General features: G+C 39.3%; 11 protein-coding genes across 11 annotated transcripts; 5 read left to right on the top strand and 6 right to left on the bottom strand.

Moving 5' to 3' along the window:
* Positions 1–1,170, bottom strand: EROM_060230 (queuine tRNA-ribosyltransferase; the record flags this gene model as incomplete). Its single annotated transcript, XM_009266340.1, has 1 exon — positions 1–1,170. One exon carries the CDS (start codon positions 1,168–1,170, stop codon positions 1–3), a length of 1,170 nt encoding a protein of 389 aa, XP_009264615.1.
* A 127-nt stretch (positions 1,171–1,297) lies between these two features.
* EROM_060220 (hypothetical protein) lies at positions 1,298–2,881 on the bottom strand (the record flags this gene model as incomplete). The annotated part of the gene is made up of 1 exon (XM_009266339.1): positions 1,298–2,881. One exon carries the CDS (start codon positions 2,879–2,881, stop codon positions 1,298–1,300), a length of 1,584 nt encoding a protein of 527 aa, XP_009264614.1.
* A 200-nt stretch (positions 2,882–3,081) lies between these two features.
* EROM_060210 (White ABC transporter) lies at positions 3,082–5,148 on the bottom strand (the record flags this gene model as incomplete). Its single annotated transcript, XM_009266338.1, has 1 exon — positions 3,082–5,148. The coding sequence occupies one exon, from the start codon at positions 5,146–5,148 to the stop codon at positions 3,082–3,084; it is 2,067 nt and encodes a 688-aa protein (XP_009264613.1).
* Positions 5,149–5,349: 201 nt separating this feature from the next.
* On the bottom strand, positions 5,350–6,054 carry EROM_060200 (hypothetical protein; the record flags this gene model as incomplete). Its single annotated transcript, XM_009266337.1, has 1 exon — positions 5,350–6,054. The coding sequence occupies one exon, from the start codon at positions 6,052–6,054 to the stop codon at positions 5,350–5,352; it is 705 nt and encodes a 234-aa protein (XP_009264612.1).
* A 392-nt stretch (positions 6,055–6,446) lies between these two features.
* On the top strand, positions 6,447–9,068 carry EROM_060190 (leucyl-tRNA synthetase; the record flags this gene model as incomplete). The annotated part of the gene is made up of 1 exon (XM_009266336.1): positions 6,447–9,068. The coding sequence occupies one exon, from the start codon at positions 6,447–6,449 to the stop codon at positions 9,066–9,068; it is 2,622 nt and encodes an 873-aa protein (XP_009264611.1).
* A 67-nt stretch (positions 9,069–9,135) lies between these two features.
* Positions 9,136–9,507, top strand: EROM_060180 (transport protein particle complex subunit; the record flags this gene model as incomplete). Its single annotated transcript, XM_009266335.1, has 1 exon — positions 9,136–9,507. The coding sequence occupies one exon, from the start codon at positions 9,136–9,138 to the stop codon at positions 9,505–9,507; it is 372 nt and encodes a 123-aa protein (XP_009264610.1).
* A 24-nt stretch (positions 9,508–9,531) lies between these two features.
* EROM_060170 (putative E2F/DP transcription factor) lies at positions 9,532–10,167 on the bottom strand (the record flags this gene model as incomplete). Its single annotated transcript, XM_009266334.1, has 1 exon — positions 9,532–10,167. The coding sequence occupies one exon, from the start codon at positions 10,165–10,167 to the stop codon at positions 9,532–9,534; it is 636 nt and encodes a 211-aa protein (XP_009264609.1).
* Positions 10,168–10,505: 338 nt separating this feature from the next.
* Positions 10,506–11,648, top strand: EROM_060160 (polar tube protein Ptp1; the record flags this gene model as incomplete). Its single annotated transcript, XM_009266333.1, has 1 exon — positions 10,506–11,648. One exon carries the CDS (start codon positions 10,506–10,508, stop codon positions 11,646–11,648), a length of 1,143 nt encoding a protein of 380 aa, XP_009264608.1.
* Positions 11,649–12,443: 795 nt separating this feature from the next.
* Positions 12,444–13,268, top strand: EROM_060150 (polar tube protein Ptp2; the record flags this gene model as incomplete). Its single annotated transcript, XM_009266332.1, has 1 exon — positions 12,444–13,268. The coding sequence occupies one exon, from the start codon at positions 12,444–12,446 to the stop codon at positions 13,266–13,268; it is 825 nt and encodes a 274-aa protein (XP_009264607.1).
* Positions 13,269–13,365: 97 nt separating this feature from the next.
* Positions 13,366–14,019, bottom strand: EROM_060140 (putative nucleolar transformer 2-like protein; the record flags this gene model as incomplete). Its single annotated transcript, XM_009266331.1, has 1 exon — positions 13,366–14,019. The coding sequence occupies one exon, from the start codon at positions 14,017–14,019 to the stop codon at positions 13,366–13,368; it is 654 nt and encodes a 217-aa protein (XP_009264606.1).
* A 90-nt stretch (positions 14,020–14,109) lies between these two features.
* Positions 14,110–16,536, top strand: EROM_060130 (beta-tubulin folding cofactor D; the record flags this gene model as incomplete). Its single annotated transcript, XM_009266330.1, has 1 exon — positions 14,110–16,536. One exon carries the CDS (start codon positions 14,110–14,112, stop codon positions 16,534–16,536), a length of 2,427 nt encoding a protein of 808 aa, XP_009264605.1.
* Positions 16,537–16,602: the final 66 nt, after the last annotated feature.

The following is a 16,602-nucleotide window of genomic DNA, read 5'->3' as shown; positions in this document are numbered from 1 at the left end:
TCAGACTTCTACCCCAACCTTTCTAAGAGCTATTCTTATCCATTCGGGTATTTCTCTGAATCTTCTTCTCATGAAGGTTTTAATAAATTCAGGATATTTATCTTCCATTATGGACTCTCTGATTCTCCTTGTGAGGTTCCTCATGTAATGCAAGTTATGAACTGAGAGAAGCATGCAGAAGTTGGTGGTTCCTTTGATGGAAAATATAAATGCCCTTGAGTATTTAGAACACACATAGCAATCGCAAGACTCGTCTATTCTTCTTTTATCATTCTTAAGCTTTGATGTGAATAAGATATCTCCTGTATCAGAAAGAGCCTTTCCAAACCTAGCAGTTCTTGTTGGATAGACACAATCAGACATGTCACTTCCTAACGCTGCACATACCACAATGTCCTCGGGATACCCTACTCCCATAAGATATCTTGGGATATTCTCCGGAAGATTCTGAATACAAAAGTGAACGACTCTTGCAAACTCAGACTTTTCTTCTCCTCCACTAAGTCCACCTATTGCAAGACCTTTTGGAGATCTTTTGAGAACTTCTGCAATGCTTTCTGCTCTTAGCTCTTCGTCAAGGCCTCCCTGGATTATAGGAAACAATATCTGTGTGCTCTTCTCGTCAAGCTTTATCTGGGGAACATTCATCTCTCTCTTGACTTTCTTATTATGCCCATTAACTCCGTGACTGTTGATTGCATTGATGCATCTGTCCATCCACCTAATGGATCTTCTCATTGCAATTTCTATCTTTTCCTTGGTATCACATGGGTTTACAACATCATCAAGTTGCATAACAATGTCAGCACCTAGCTTCATTTGTATGTCCATGCTGTCTTCAGGAGTAAACAATGTGGCTCCAAACTTCACTCCTTCCTCTGTGACAACAACATCAGGCAGACTCCCAATCTGGAATCCTCCAGAATCTGTTAGCATCCCTCCCCTATACTTCATAAACTTCTTGATGCCTTTCCCCAATGCCCTAAGGTGGTATGTATTTGCCAAGATCATTTTCTCTTGGAGGTCAGAGACACGTATTCCCTTCATCGCTCCATAGGTCCCTACAGGCATAAATATAGGCAGTTCAAGACATACATCATTTAGCTCGAGCTTTGAAACTCTTGCATTTGTTGTGCTACATTTTTTTATCACTTTAAAGTCTCCTATCATCAGGGTCATCTCAGTGCATCCTTTACTTAATGAGCCGTTGGTATATAGGCCGGGAGCTCCCAAGAATATGTATTTCACAGCCCATCTATTTCAGGATCCTTAACCTCGAAGAAGATGGTAGAACGTATTAAGGTTTATTCAGGAAATTAAATGCGTTTCTCCCATTCTTGCTTACAACAACTCGGTTTCTCTTTAAGATGCATTCCTCACAGTCTTGAATATGGAGACTTTCTAACTTCATACACAATTCCCTGCTTGGCTCGACATTTGATTTTATAAGGTCCTGATAGACACTGTAGAACCTCCCACAATCCTTCACAGTACCATAAATTTCAAGCAAGGCTCTGTATATCTGAACATCTTGCTGGCTTTGCTTTTTGAAAAACAAAAACTTCTTCTTTTTGGCTCTTATCCATTCTTCATAGGCTTTCTCAGAGTACCTTACACATAGATCTCGTGTTTCTAAATCTTCGCATTTGGCGCATAATTCTTGAAGCCCTTTAAAAAAGCTCACAACCAAATCTTCATTCTTATGCAAGCATCTAATCATTTTTGAGAATCTTCTGAGAATAGAAACTCTATGGATAGGTGGAACTTCATGAAGCTTAATCATAACCTCATCTATTAGGATGTGAAGTGAGCTAATGTCACCGGTAGATATGGAATACTCTACAACCTCTCCTATTCTAGCCTTCCAGGTGTTTCCTTCAGGGTTATTCTTTAGCCCCTTGAAACAAAGAATACAAGCCTTACTGACGCTTACATTGGTGCCTTCTATATCACTTTTATATATCAGCCATCCATCTTCATAGCGTTTGTTTTTTATGCAAAGCTCTACCATCGAGTTATCCATGGCAACCGCATCACTTTCTCTGTTTACCGCCCACATCTGAACACACTCTTCCCAATACACTCTTTCCTTCTGCATTTCAAACCACTTTCCAGTGTCCATTTCCGAATCTTCTAGCATCTTACTGATCCTGCACAGGCTTCCAATATCCCCACTGTATGGAAATAAACTATCTTTTTCAAATGAAAACCCTTCAAACTCTTTTAGCAAGCCTTCTGTTGAGATATGAGATTCAGATTTCATTGTGAGCAACAATGCAAGCTTGAAGGCGGCATGGCTCTTTTTGTTGGATGAAAAAACTTTGAAGAATCTGATTATCTCGTTTCTCTTGAACAGAATAACCAGAACAAGTTCTAGACTTCTTGTCGTAAATTCCTTTCTTAGGCTATCATCTGCCAATTTATAGTATTTGTAAGTTATTGATTCAATATCCTGCTCACAATTAATTTTGATGGCATCCTCTATAAAATATGTCTTGAACACAGCCACCAGTTGATCCCTTAATGCCTCCTCGTACATCTCCTTGGTGTCTTTTTTGTAATCTAGAACATCCTTGACTATGCACATTTCTCTTCGCCCTATTTTTCTCATTACGAAGTCCTCGACCTCGAAAAACACCAAGATATCCACACTTCCAACAGATTCCGTGTGATGGACAAGGCAGGAAACTGCACAGGCATATGCCTTGAACATGTCATGAAGGTTGTGGATCTTTGTTTTTTCTTGGCAAAGAACACATTCAATGCCACTCCTCTTAGGAAATTGCCTTAGAATTCTGCTCAGTCTTAGGAAGCTCCTGAAAGCTTTTTTATCAAGGAGATTTTCATCATAGGATAAGCTCTCCTCCATAGAGGTCTCCATTAACAATGTTTACCTAACTGTATATTTATTTCTGTAAACACAAACAATGGGATAAAGCTCTGGGACGGGATATCTCCACCTACACCATACAATAAACCAGAGATCACACTAATACAAGTCTAAATTATCATTGAGATAAAATCGGTCGTTTAATTAAAAAGGGAAAATCCAATCTAAAGGATTCATCGTAGAGCCTCAGGTTACTTGACGGGTTGAGTTGATCTGTATACTTCCCCATTATCAGAAGAATCTGTTGTTTCGAAGTGAAGGCCTTTTTTATAAAGAGCAAAGGTTACCGTTAGGATTATTAAAATCGTGAAAAGAGTTATTAGGAATCGTTTAAACCAAACGCCCTTAGTAAGAGACCTTATCTTTGACCTAAAACTTCTATCAGGCACAACCTTATCATTGGAAAGCTGGTAGCGCATAGAGGGTGTAAATCTCCTGTCCAAGAAAGAAATGCCTAAGAGGCTAAGTGCAAACAGTGAGACCAATAACATGGCAGATAAGACAAATCCGTTTTTGGATTGAGATAATCCCCTTGTTTCATCACTAAGGATATTACTAGGGATACTCTTCTTAATGGTACGAAGTAATGATGGGACTTCTGTAGCTTCATTATTCAATTTATCAGAACAGTAGTTGAAGATATCTCCGTCAATAACGACATTCGGCACAAGCATAGCATACAACGACTCAAAAAACTTCTTAAGAAATGTTGGGGCAGATGAGGTTTTCGAGACCTTGGCTTTCACAGAACTAATAATCGATATCACAAGAGTAATCATGGGAATGAGAGACGTAAATACCCCTATAATTCTTCCAAAGGTTGTCAAAGGGTCAGTTATAGATAAAATTATCAGACGGAATGTACTATTCGCCAAAACTGACATCATGAAGCGGCTACCCAAAAAAAAGGCTTCTTCCTTTTTAACAAGCCCAAAATAGTATATAGTCCCAAAGAAAATTGCAAATTGGAGAATGGACAAAAGGATCTCCATAACCAACGCTGAAAACCATAGTGTGGCGGCATCATATAGACCGCGGGAAACTTCTTTAGTAGTATATCTAACACCATTCAATAATCTATTTGGAATACTTGATAAAAGTACTGAAAAAAGCTTAAACATAATGTATACCAGGAAACTTTTCTCGCCTATATTGTACTTCGGCCTAATAATAAATTTTTCCACTAAAATACAGCTGAAAGCTAGAACGATAGTAGAGATAAATCCATGTGGGAGATTCCAGTTTCTCCAGTCTATAATAAGCTGTCTTTTGGCCAAAGAGATGGCTTTTGAAAAGTTGGGTATGAAATTGATGGGTGTATCAACTGAGTCCTTAAACCTTTCGTTATCTTTCTTTTCTTTCCTTCTCTCTTCTTTAATCTGTTCTACTTTCTCTTTGTAAAGCCTCCCTCTTTCAGATTTTTCATTGAACACCCCGAATATAAATTCTAAATCGGTCTCCTCTTTGCTTGTATTATAGATCCCTTTGGAATTCAAGTACTTCATGAAACCGCTAGTAGGCCCTGAGTATATCTTTACCCCCTTGTCCATAAACAGAAGGCCATCAAATGTATTAAAAAGTCCATGTCCAGGCTGATGAATAGTCACAAGTATCATAGTACCACTTCTTCTGGCATAATCCTTGAGAAACTTTGCTACATCCATTGCTAATCCAGAATCAAGTTCGCTGGTTGGCTCATCAAGAAGCGCTACCTTCAGCTTTCCTTCAAGTAAAAGCATCTTCATGAAAGTCGTTGCAATGACCACCCTCTTTTTTTCTCCCCCTGAAAGATTCTCCATTCGGTTATTTCGGACATTCTCTAATCCGAGAAGGCTGTTCAATACTTCATCCATGGCTTTCTTGATATTTTCCTTACTTTCATTAGGTAAGGAAAAGGCGGTAGAGTAGTAAATAAACTCATCAACAGTTAACTCTTCAATGGTGTATCCTTCTTGTCTTCCATACGCAGATTTCCCTTCCCACTCATCACCATTTCTTTCCTTACTGTCTATTAAGATTTCTCCTCTGGTTCGAGATCCATATGGAATTACTCCTGCAATAGCTTCCATCGTTGTTGTCTTACTACTTCCACTCGTTCCCATGAAAGCATACATCTTTCCATACTCAAACCCTGCATCTAAACCATTAATAAGTCTAGCATACTTTTCATTAGACGACACATTCTGATTAAGAACCTCAAGCGTAACTTCTTTGAGATCAAGATCATGAGTATTCACCTCAGAAGTATTTTCCATCATCGGGGGATACTAGAATCTATATAAGTTATTTTAATCATATGCCATATATGGAATTCGGAAATTGTGCTATTATTGATAGGCATTCTTATTTACTTAATAATAAATGAACTATTACACTAAAGCATGACTCCGAAAAATCTTCACAAAAACCGTTATTAACGTAATGCTTTGTATAGGCTTTTAGAATTTCGATAACACAACTTACTTCATCAGAATACTATCCAGCTCTTCAATCTCCTTGTCTAGTTCTTCCAAGTTTACAACAGTTTTGCTTATAGTATCTAATGGATCTTCTGTTTTGACTCTTTTATTTTGAGGCTCTTGTGTGTTTTCAGAAGGACTCCTTTCAAGAACATTGTTTTTCAGCTCTATTTTTGAGGGGATGTCTATGTCTTCATCCTTCTTCGGAAGTACAGAGTTTTCATGAGAATCCTGGTCTTCTTTATTCTCCTCCTCTGCAAACTCTTTGCTTGCGGAAGCGCTATCTTTAGAACCCGTTGGCTTGTCTTGAATGCTCATTACTTCTTCATAATCCTTTAGTCTGGTATCCTCTGAGATATGGTGCCCCTCAGATCCTAAAGACGGGGATATGCTCGGTCTCAGCCTTGCAGGCTCTTCAGAGGATGCCCTTGTCTTCCACGCATCCTTCGTGGGATCTGTATGTCTATACTCACATCTATCTTTGGTACATCCACCAGGCTTATCTTCCCAGTAACACATCTCCTCACGGCGGTTCTTTTTGAGATGGAATTTCGAATGCCGGTATGGGCAATCCTCGCTGCATGGGATCTTAGATTCCCAGTTCTTACACGTGACCAGATTGTTTCTGCAGCCTTCGTTATGTCTATACGTACATCTGTCTTTAAATTTGCAGGAAGAATAAAGAAAGAAATAACAGTCATCCATGCATGGGGCTAAAAAAGCTTGATTTATGCAGGACCATTAAGTCATTGAGGAAATCAACAGTGGATCCAATCTCAAAAATTATTTATTATGACCAACTCCTCTTCTATTATACTACTCCTGACTTTTCCTCTAACTCAAAGAATAGGACTTGTTGAATAAATGTCTGAGAAGATTCCGCCATAAGCCGTGATATATCAGAACATTTACGAACAATGCAGTATAGAACATGTGTGGGCAGCAGGGCTCATTAATTAATACCATATGGCAGAAAAGGAGGAAGGGCCGAAAATGATTCATCAAATAAATCCCGATTAATTAGAGTATTAAATGCCCATTTTTAAGCACAGGTTCAAGTCAGAAAAAGCATTATCAATTTTTTTGTAGCCCCATAGATGGAAGAGAGATCCAAATTGAAGTATTTGAATTCGCTTGAAATTGAAAGAGACACGGTCTCAGATGTCTCCGAGAGGAAGAAGTTCTTTGTAACATTTCCCATGCCTTACATGAATGGAAGGTTGCATCTTGGACATCTGTTTTCTGTGTCAAAGGCAGACTTTTTCAGCTATTACAAGGAGATGGAGGGATATAATGTTCTGTTCCCATTCGCATTCCATTGCACAGGAATGCCCATAAGTGCATCAGCAAAGAAGCTTGAAGAGGAGCTTAATGGGGGAGAAGTGGATCTTTCTGTAAAGAAAATCATAAGGGACCTTGGGTTTGAGGATGTTAGCTCATTCACAGATCCGACCCATTGGGTAAGGACATTTCCAAATCTATGTATAAAATCCTTAAAGAGATTCCACGGAAACATAGATTGGAGAAGGTCGTTTATTACCACTGACATTAATAAGTACTACGACTCGTTCGTCAGGTGGCAGTTTAAAAGATTGAATGAACTTGGGTATCTGTCTTTTGGGAAAAGACACTCCATATTCTGTCCAATAGATAAGCAGACATGCTTAGATCATGATCGCAGAAAGGGAGAAAATGTGAAACCTGTCAGGGTGGTTTTGTGCAAGCTAATGTTCGAAGAAGGGTTTCTTCTTGCAAGGATCAAGGAGGGATGTACACCATCAAAAGCGATTGTTGGAAGCCAGAGCGATTTTGTAGAGTTTGAATACAATGATAAGAACTATTTTGTAGAGAAGGATATTTTTGAAAACATAAATGCCCAGGTGTGTGGAGTAAATGCAAGGAGGTCTGTTAAGGGTAGCTTCTTCAATGAGAAACGATTTGAAGCATTTGGAAAGGAAATAAAATGTGATGTTATCGAAAGAGATGTGCCCTGCAGTGTTAAGGGTATTCAAGGCAAGAAGGATGGTCAGTTGTTAGAGCACGTCACAAAGGAAATCGAGTTTATTAGTAAAGTCGAAAACACCGAAATACACCTCGCAGAAACAAAATATCTTTTGAAGTTCTATGAGCCTGAGGAAGAAGTCATAAGTAGGTCTGGAGGAAAGTGTATTGTCGCCTTGACAGACCAATGGTACATAAACTATGATGATGCCGAATGGAAGGAAAAGGTCAAGGAATGCATTGATGATCTGATCTGTACCGAAGATACAAAAATAGTTTTGAAAGATGCTTTGTCATGGATAGGAAAATGGGGGTTTTCCAGATCTTTTGGGTTGGGGACAAGAATTCCTTGGGATGAAAAATATCTCATTGATTCTCTCAGTGATAGTACTGTTTACATGGCAATCTGCACCTTCAAACACTTTTTATATAAGGATTTGGAGGGAAAGGATGAGATATTTCCAAGCAGTAAACTTTCCGATGATGTGTGGAATTATATCTTCCTTAACCAAAGGATAACGGAGGAACTTAAGGAGTTTGAAGAAATATTAGAGAACTGCAGAAAGTCATTCAACTACTTCTATCCTGTTGATCTTCGTGTAAGTGGGAAGGACTTGTTGAAGAACCATCTCATCTTCTTTTTGTTCAATCATGTAGCTTTGTTTGAAAGAAAGCATTGGCCGAGGAGGATATTTACAAATGGGTATCTTATGTTGAACTCCGAAAAGATGAGCAAGAGCTCTGGAAACTTTTTAACTGTTGATGAGTCTCTAGACAAGTTTGGAGTGAGCTCAACAAGAATGTGCCTAGCAGTGTGTGGAGATACAAATGAGGATGCGAATTTTATGGAGTTTAATGCAAATGCCTTTACTCTCAAGCTTTACTCATATGTAAAAATGATCGAGGAGCTGTGTATCGGCAAGAGCTTTGATCCTTGTATCTTGAGTCTCATAAGGAAATATGATGAGATGAGCTTTGCAGACAAATTCCTTCTACAGACAATTTCTATGAATATCACCCATACTATTCGTGCACATGAAGACATGTTGTACAGAGATGTGGTAAAGCATGGGTTCTATGAAATGATACATGCAAAGGAAATGTATCACATTCTAGGAGGAGCCAATGATGAAATTGTGTTCTTACTTTTTAAGACTATGACTCAGTTATTGTATCCCATTATACCCTCATTGGCACGCCATCTGATAGAAACATATTTTCATTCAAGTTTCTCTCTTCCCGTTCCATTTTTGTCTGATACGTCAGAAATCGACGGAGTCTCCCATCTCAAAAGTACTTTGAAGAGGCTTATGATACAGAAGAGGAAGAGAAAATGCGACACAGTCAAAATATTGGTTGGGGTTAAATACTCTAAGTGGAAGAGAAAATGCATGAGTATTGTTGATCAAATCGCCTGTGAGTGCAAGATTTTGAATATCAATATTTCGGAAGAAATGAGAAAAAACGAGTCGTCTTTTTCATCAAAAGTAATAGATGCTATTAGGGAAGTTCTTAAGGAGTTTGGAGTTCCGGAGAAAAAAGGTATTTTGTTTTCGATGGACTATCTTAACCATCCGGAGAACTATTCGATGAAATTTAACGAATATGAGGTTCTAAAGACATATAAACATTACATCGAAGACAATACCGGGCTTGAGGTCGTGGTCTGCGTTAGTTCTAGGGCTGATCCGGGGATCCCAGTGTTTGAATTCAAATAAAACATTATCCTCTTTTCATCCTAATGATTAATCATTAAAGCTTAATTTTTCACTCATATGCCTCCCTATGGTTGTGGAGCAGCTCTTCATAATAAACAAATCAGGGGGAATGGTCTTTAAGTACGAGAGAGAAGAGAATACAGATATAAATAGCTTTTTAATATTAACAAGTTCCTTGTATTCAGTAAGTGTGATATTATCAAAAGTAATGGATAATCCTGCATCAAGACAGGTTGTTTACTTCAGGAACAGAACCATTTCGATCTTTAGGACAATCACAGGCTTGGTATTTGTCTTTGTCGCAGACAAGCCTGCAGATGCTCTTTTTGAAAGAGTCTATTCTCACTACTGCAAATATGTAACAAGGGACCCCTTCTATTCACCGGAAATGCCTATCCAATGCTCTAAGTTCAGACCTCATCTTCTATTTGAAAACTGAGTATGCAATAAATACGGAGGATCTTTAGAAACTAAAAAAGAATGCATCTGGATCCAGCCCTTCTCGCTGATAATTATTCTCCTCAAAGTATTCAAACCTCTCATTGCTAAGTCTATCTACTATAGAAAAATCCGTTGTCTTTTCTTTGGAATGTGCTTTCTCATATATCTCGCGCAGTATATCCAGATCCTCATTGACTTTGAGAGGCTTGGTAGATTTGAATACAAAGAAGTTTCTCTCTTCGTTAGTCTCGCAATGGATGTCTGCTTTCTTACTTGTGCTCACAACCATGAATGGTAAGTATAGTCTCTCTAAATGGGTGTCTTCTGCAGCAGAGTTTCTATCCACGATGAACTTGAACACCTTCTTCATCTCCATCAACTTTTTCGCTTCCTCCTTTCTTCTATCAGAATCACTTGCATCATTTACCAAGAAGTATCTTTTGCCTCTCTTTGAAATCAATCCTACTGCCTTCATTACATTCAGGACATCGTATATTCTTCTGTTGAGCGTCTCAGTATTGGGAAACACAATGTTTTTGCATATAAACGAGTATGTGCAGGCCCTATTTTCTCTAAGCAGTTGGAATACAGCCTGGGTTATATATCTTAGGCCTTCTCTTTTGTTCTCCGAACCATCAATCTCTGAATTCAGCTTCATACCTTGGGATTAAAAAATTGATGCTCATTTGTTATATAACTTAAAGCAGATACATATACAGAAAGCTCTGACCCTTTAAGATTATATCGAGCCTTAATACGAAATCCAGATTTCTTTTCTATCGAAGGAAACTCACCGGGCCTATTGTTCAGCCCATTATCTCTCAGAATGGCTAGTTTCAGCTTAAATCCAATTGTTTCTCCAGAAACCTACCTCAAGACTCAGCCATAGAAACAGAGATGAAACATCCCATGCGAATCATGGTTGTCCATTGGAAGCATCGAAACCTTAAAGTTTGAGATAAAAATATAAATAGCTCGGAAAACGAACAGCTCAAAATGAAAGGCATTTCCAAGATTCTCTCTGCTTCTGTTGCGCTAATGAAGCTGAAGAATGTTTATTCTAAAGCTTCCTTTTGTAGTCCTACTTATGATTCGGTTCAACCACAGCAGGGCATGGTTCAGCCATCATACGTGTTAATTCCTGGCACCCCAGAGGCCATAAAAAACTGTGCATACAACCCACAGAATTTATATGCTCCTTTTTCTCCTACTCCATCTTCTGCACCATTCTCAACACCAACGGGGACAAGTAATGAAAACGAAACATCTCCTACAGAAGATGTGGGAACATGCAAGATTTCTGTTTTAAAGCACTGCGACACACCAGGAACATCTGCAACACCTTGCGAATCTCCTGAACAAGTTATTCAACCACAGCCTTCCTTGACAGTTGCATCGATTACATCAACAATCATTGCTCCTGTACAAGCGTCACCTGTTGTTGCTAAGGTTCTCCAGCCTACAGAAATGGTTGTGACAACACCTTCTTCAGTTGTATCTGCTAACCAGGTAATTCCAGGGTATTATTCCAATGGAACACCTGCTGCTCCTGGACAACAAGGACAAATTCTTTCAGGTAGTGTTCTTGCACCTGGTGCTAACTTATGTCAGGTGGTCCCTGGAAGTACCCCAGGACAAGTCCTTCCTGGTGCCGTTCCAGGCTTTCCCCAATGCCAGACAGGGCAGAATGGAAGTGGAAATGGAGGTAGTTCACCCGTTCCAGGCTTTCCCCAATGCCAAGCAGGGCAGAATGGAAGTGGAAATGGAGGTAGTTCACCCGTTCCAGGCTTTCCCCAATGCCAAGCAGGGCAGAATGGAAGTGTTACCGGCCAGTCTGGGCAGTTCTCTCCTACTCCCCAAGTTCCAAATCCTGTTGCAATGCCGCCAATCTCAGGGATCAGTGGAAATGGGTATCCTACTTCTACTACATACGCTTCAAGCCTTGGGCCATTGGGTCCTTGTGTTGACGTACAGAAACCATCATCTTCGTGCGATCAGCAAACAAATGAGAGGTATTCTATGGAAGCCTGTGCAGCCCCAACCCCAACGGTTATCATAGGCAACAGTGAGTATTTTGTCGCGCCCGGGATGTATAATGCAATTAGCTCTCCATGCAACTCTTCTTGCTGCCAATCCTAGGCTAAAATAAAATGAGTTAATCTTCTTATCTTAAAGAAAAAACAAGACTATAGTGCTTCTTACAACGCATGTATAATTACCCCAAGCATCTATTCTGCCAATTACTATAAAATAGGGGTTTCCAAGGGACATATGCATATAGCAGGGATCGCCTAAATACTCTCAGAAGTTAGTAATATTGTCATTATATATAATATTAAATTTGTTCAGACTTTATCTTTTTGTTCCTAGAAACCAAATTGAGAGATTAACTTTAAGGGCAATGAGGATCTTCAGATCTTTAACAAGTTCGTTCTTGTATATGGCTACCTCATAGTCGCAGACCCTCAATCCTCTAATACTTTTGTAACAAGACCTGAGGAATCTTAGACCTAGGCATTTTCTAGAAATAAATAGTAATTCACGGCCGTTCTGTCAGGTTCTATGTTTAAAATAGAATGCAAAAGATGAAATCTTAAAATCAAAAAACACGTATCACAGACTTGAATTGAAGTCAATAGAACCCCTCTAGAGAAAAGGGTCTTTTTGAGTAGGAGATAGCTTCATAGGTGCCCAATGAATATCTATGGGCTAATGCTCGAAAAGAAATCACATAAAAGAACATTACTTGGGTCGTGAAGCTTTGTTACACTGCTGTGTTTTGGATTTCCCAATTTAATTTGTAGACCATAGAGTCAAATCGAAACCAACACCCGCAGATTTCTAACAGAGAGTGAAACTCAGAGGTAATTTGTGGATTTTGAAACACCCACAGCAAAATAAAATATAAAAGAGATCTTTTAAACATCACTAAAGATGTTGTTACTTTTCACCGTAGTTACTCTTGTTAGCACTGCTCAGGTGCCCCAGACACCTGCCTCTCCGCAGACAGCACCTACTCAATTTCTTCCTGGAGTGCAGCAAAAGATTGGTGGTGTGGACAACAGATGCGCCAACAAGCAAGTAGAAGGTGTTCAGATATTTCAAGGAAATATGGCCGAGTGCCTGAAAAGAAACTCTGAGGCAGCAAATGCGATGTTTCAAAGAGCCAAGCAAAGGGCCTTAGAAATTTATAATAAGGAGGTTAGCAAAGGGCCTACCCCAAAGGATAGCGGCCAGTGCATAGAAAGAGCTGTACAAGGTACTGACAGATGTATTCTTGCAAAAATAATCGATAAGGCCGTGAACATGCTTAAGTACAGAATCTCCAAGGTAGGAAATGCTACAGCACTCTTCCGAGGGAACAAACTAATTTCTCTAATTCTCAATGTCGATTATGGACTTAAGCCGTTCTTCACAGTAGTAAAGAAGAAAACAAAGAGAGTGTTCCCTTCAGGGGATGAGCTGAATTTCAACGGAATCGGTCAGCTTATAGGAGTAAAAGGTACATTCCCTCAAGACAATAATGATGAGTGTAAGCCGTGTGATTCTCCCAAGAAGACTGTTGAGACTGTTGCTGAAGAATGTAATCTTGGGTGTCAGCTTAAAGGGACGCCTGGCCTGATAAGTAAAGCCATACAAAAGAAAGACACCAAGGAAAGCTCGAAAGATGGAGAAAAAGGCTCAGCCCAGAATGGCGAAGGCACCACTGATGATGAAGATGGGCAGCAATCTCCTGCAGACGGTAATGGACCAGAGTAATTTTTAAATTAAATCTCCCTGGATTGAATCTTATCGCTTTTATGAAAGATCTTGAACAATGTTTCATTGAAAGATTACATAAATGATTTATCTCGGATCACTCGATGGAATAATCAATTCTTATTTCTTTTCCTTTGATGGTTTGCCCTAACAACTTGTTCTTAGCGGTTATCGCGTCATCAAGCGTGTCAAATTGAATGAAGCCATATCCCTTGGATAATCCACTATACTTGTCATAGACTATTACAACCTTATAGTTCGTTATTCCACTAATCCTTTCTTTGAGAAAATTCTTGACATCGTCCTCGGTTATATAGGCTCCCAGTCCAAATACCCCAATTGCTTTTGAAGGCGATCCATTCCTCTTTGCTTTCAGTCCATACTTTTCATTCCTGTAAGAATGCCCTCCTGGTCTTTCATATTCCTCGCCTCCTCTCAATGAGCGCTCTATTCCATAGCTTCTCCCTTCTCTCGTTTCATATGTGTTACTGGGATATGGCCCACGTGGTGTCCAAGTTCTTGAGTGTGGCGCGTGAGATGTGCGTCCTAGATAATTTCCGTTTTCTCTATATCGAATGAAATTTCCTTGATGCTGGTTTATTTTTCTTCTTCTTATGCCATCATATTCATTGTAATGATCATGCCTATCAGAGTAGAAAGGCTTTCCACATTGCGACCTATTCCCCCCAGAATAGTCTCCCTTCCACTTGGATCGAACATCACGCTTTCCCTCCTTCTCCTCTCTTTCCATATTCTAGGGTTTGTTTGCTAAGGATTTATTTTCCTTCAAACACAAATCGTATATCTTTCCAAATGTCATAACGCTACCCATCACGGTTTCATGCCAAACTTGAATGAACTAATCCAGTTGATGGAAAGAGCCAATGAGCTAATAAGAGATCATCGTAAGAATCCAGACTCTGCATTTCCTACAGACATAAAGTATCTGAAGCCAATCATGGGAAGTATTGATATCCTAAAGTCTAAAAATAGTCAGGCAATAACATTGTGGTTGGAGTTGCTACTCCGGAATCCATTTCCATTAAAGATCGATGAAGAAAGCCTAAGTAAGATGGTAAGTTTTTTTTTGGAGGCAACAAAGACAACAGAGACTAGGAAGCCGGCATTTAAGTGTCTTGCGATGCTTGCACAGAGGGCAAATGTAATGCATTGCTCTACAGAGGAGCCGTCTTTCTATATACATAACATTGAGGTTTCTGAACTTACATATTATGAATTCCTCGCCAAACTATCGAGTTTTGGAAAGAAAGTGCAATTAGCACCAGTTGAAGATCACGATTCTGTAATGATTAAGAAGATGAAGATGAAAATCATGTCTAACAATCCAACCGATAATGTTTTGAAGTGCTTCTTTGAAATGCTAAATGAAAGAGATTCCAGACTGGGATGGACACTATGTAAGTCCTTTCTCAAAGTCATCAAGTATGTTGAGACGGGCTCTGTCGTTTCGGCCCTCAAGGAAAGGTGTAGTGTAATATTTGCTAATGAAAATACCTGGATAAATGCCATGACGATTCTTGGAATGATGTCCCTTCAGGGATGGGACATAGGAGACGTGTCTGACATTGTTCTAAAGGGTATTAGCTACACAAATGAGATGGTCAGCAACTCTGAAACGGTTCGCGAGTCTGCCTTGTTTCTTTTGTGGGCGTTAACCCGAAAAAGCAATGCAGTAGGAAAGGATCTTCTTTGTTTGGTGGTAGGAAGAGCCCTGTTTGATCCTTCGCTTTCTTGTAGAAGAGGGGCGTCAGCCGTTGTTTTAGAGCATATTGGAAGATTCCCAGAAGCCGGAAAAGAAGAGATAGTCTCCCTGATAAACTTCCATTCGGTAAAAAGACTAAGAAATTGTTCTAAGGCAGTGAAAAGAGTTCTAGAGATATTGAAATGTGAAGAAGTGTTTGAAGAAATACTTCTCAAGAATTTGCTCCATTGCAATTTGGAGACTAAGAGGCAAAGCGGATATTGCATTTCTAGACATTTTAGGGGAGATAAAGTTGTGGAATACATCAGCTCTATCAATCCGAAGACACCTTCAGACTTCATCAGCATTCTTATTGTTATCCAAGAGTTTACTGAACAGAGTCGAGAACACGAAATAGAAAAAATCGTAGAGACAATTGCAAAGCTGAAGGTGGATCCTTCATTTTGTAAATATAAGGACTTTGATATTTTTGTAGAAAACTATCTGAGGGTCATTGAGGACCTTAGGGCCCTGGAAAGTAGAGATATTATCTGTGGGAATTTGTACATGTTCCTGATAAAGAATGTCCTTCCCTCAGAGGTATCAAGGGTATCCTGGAGATTCATCAGCGAAGACGAAGGATTTGCAAGCAAGGTGGCTCAATCGTTCAGGAGAGGGACCGAGGGGCTTATTCTTGCAAATGCAAGGAACAGCAGATATAAAGAGAAGTTGGGAAAAGGATATCTAGAATTACTGGAACATGGAAACATTGACACAAAGGCATATGCTATGAAGGCCATTAGACTTTCTGGAGACATAGAGAAATACAAAGATCACATTCTTGGCGGGCTGGAAAACTACCATACGGACTTCCGGGGGGATGTAAGTTTCAGATTACGAAGAGAGAGTTTAATGGCCTCTTTTCTAATGGAAGATAGAACTATCTCTTCAAGATATTTTATAAGGTATTTTGTCGATAAGTCAAAGATACTGAGGGATGAATGCATTCTTCTATGCAAGAACAATGGAATAATCCCTGAAGGATTTGAGTACATCGGTAGAAAAGGGTATTCTGTAGACTCCGATAAGTTTCAATTAGTTATTGAGTTCCTCGATTCTTTCTATATTGAATTTAAAAGATTAGAAAATGAATCGAGTCTTGGAAACGACAAGATGTTGTTTATGGCATCCTTTGAGGCGTCAAAATGTCTTGGCATGGAGTATCAAGAAGAGTTTTTTCGTGGTGTTCTTGGGACGATCGGATCATCAGATGCATCTTTGCGATCCTTTATTATAGAAGAAGTATTCAAGGCCAGAGAGAGGTTCGAAAAGCTTATCATAACGATGTTCTACAAAAGCTGCAAAAGGGTCATGTATCCTGCCATTGAAGTAGTATGTGAAATGATTAGATTAGAAACAGAGGAAGATTGCTTGGTTATTTTTGGGAATAATCATGAGATTCTGAACAGACTATCGCTCATACTTCAAGAGAGTTCTGTCCCAGACGGTATAGGTCTGACCATAAGAAATGCTCTAGAAAGAAACACACATTTTTCTGAATCATAGGCAAACAAATAACAAAATGAGGACATAATTATGTTACATGTAGAGCAAACCTTTTAATTCTAAAGA

This window comes from Encephalitozoon romaleae, chromosome VI (assembly GCF_000280035.1).
Source record: "Encephalitozoon romaleae SJ-2008 chromosome VI, complete sequence".
Classification (NCBI taxonomy): domain Eukaryota; kingdom Fungi; phylum Microsporidia; family Unikaryonidae; genus Encephalitozoon; species Encephalitozoon romaleae.
Note: the sequence above shows the minus strand (reverse complement) of the source record. Positions and strands in the feature narration are given on the sequence as shown.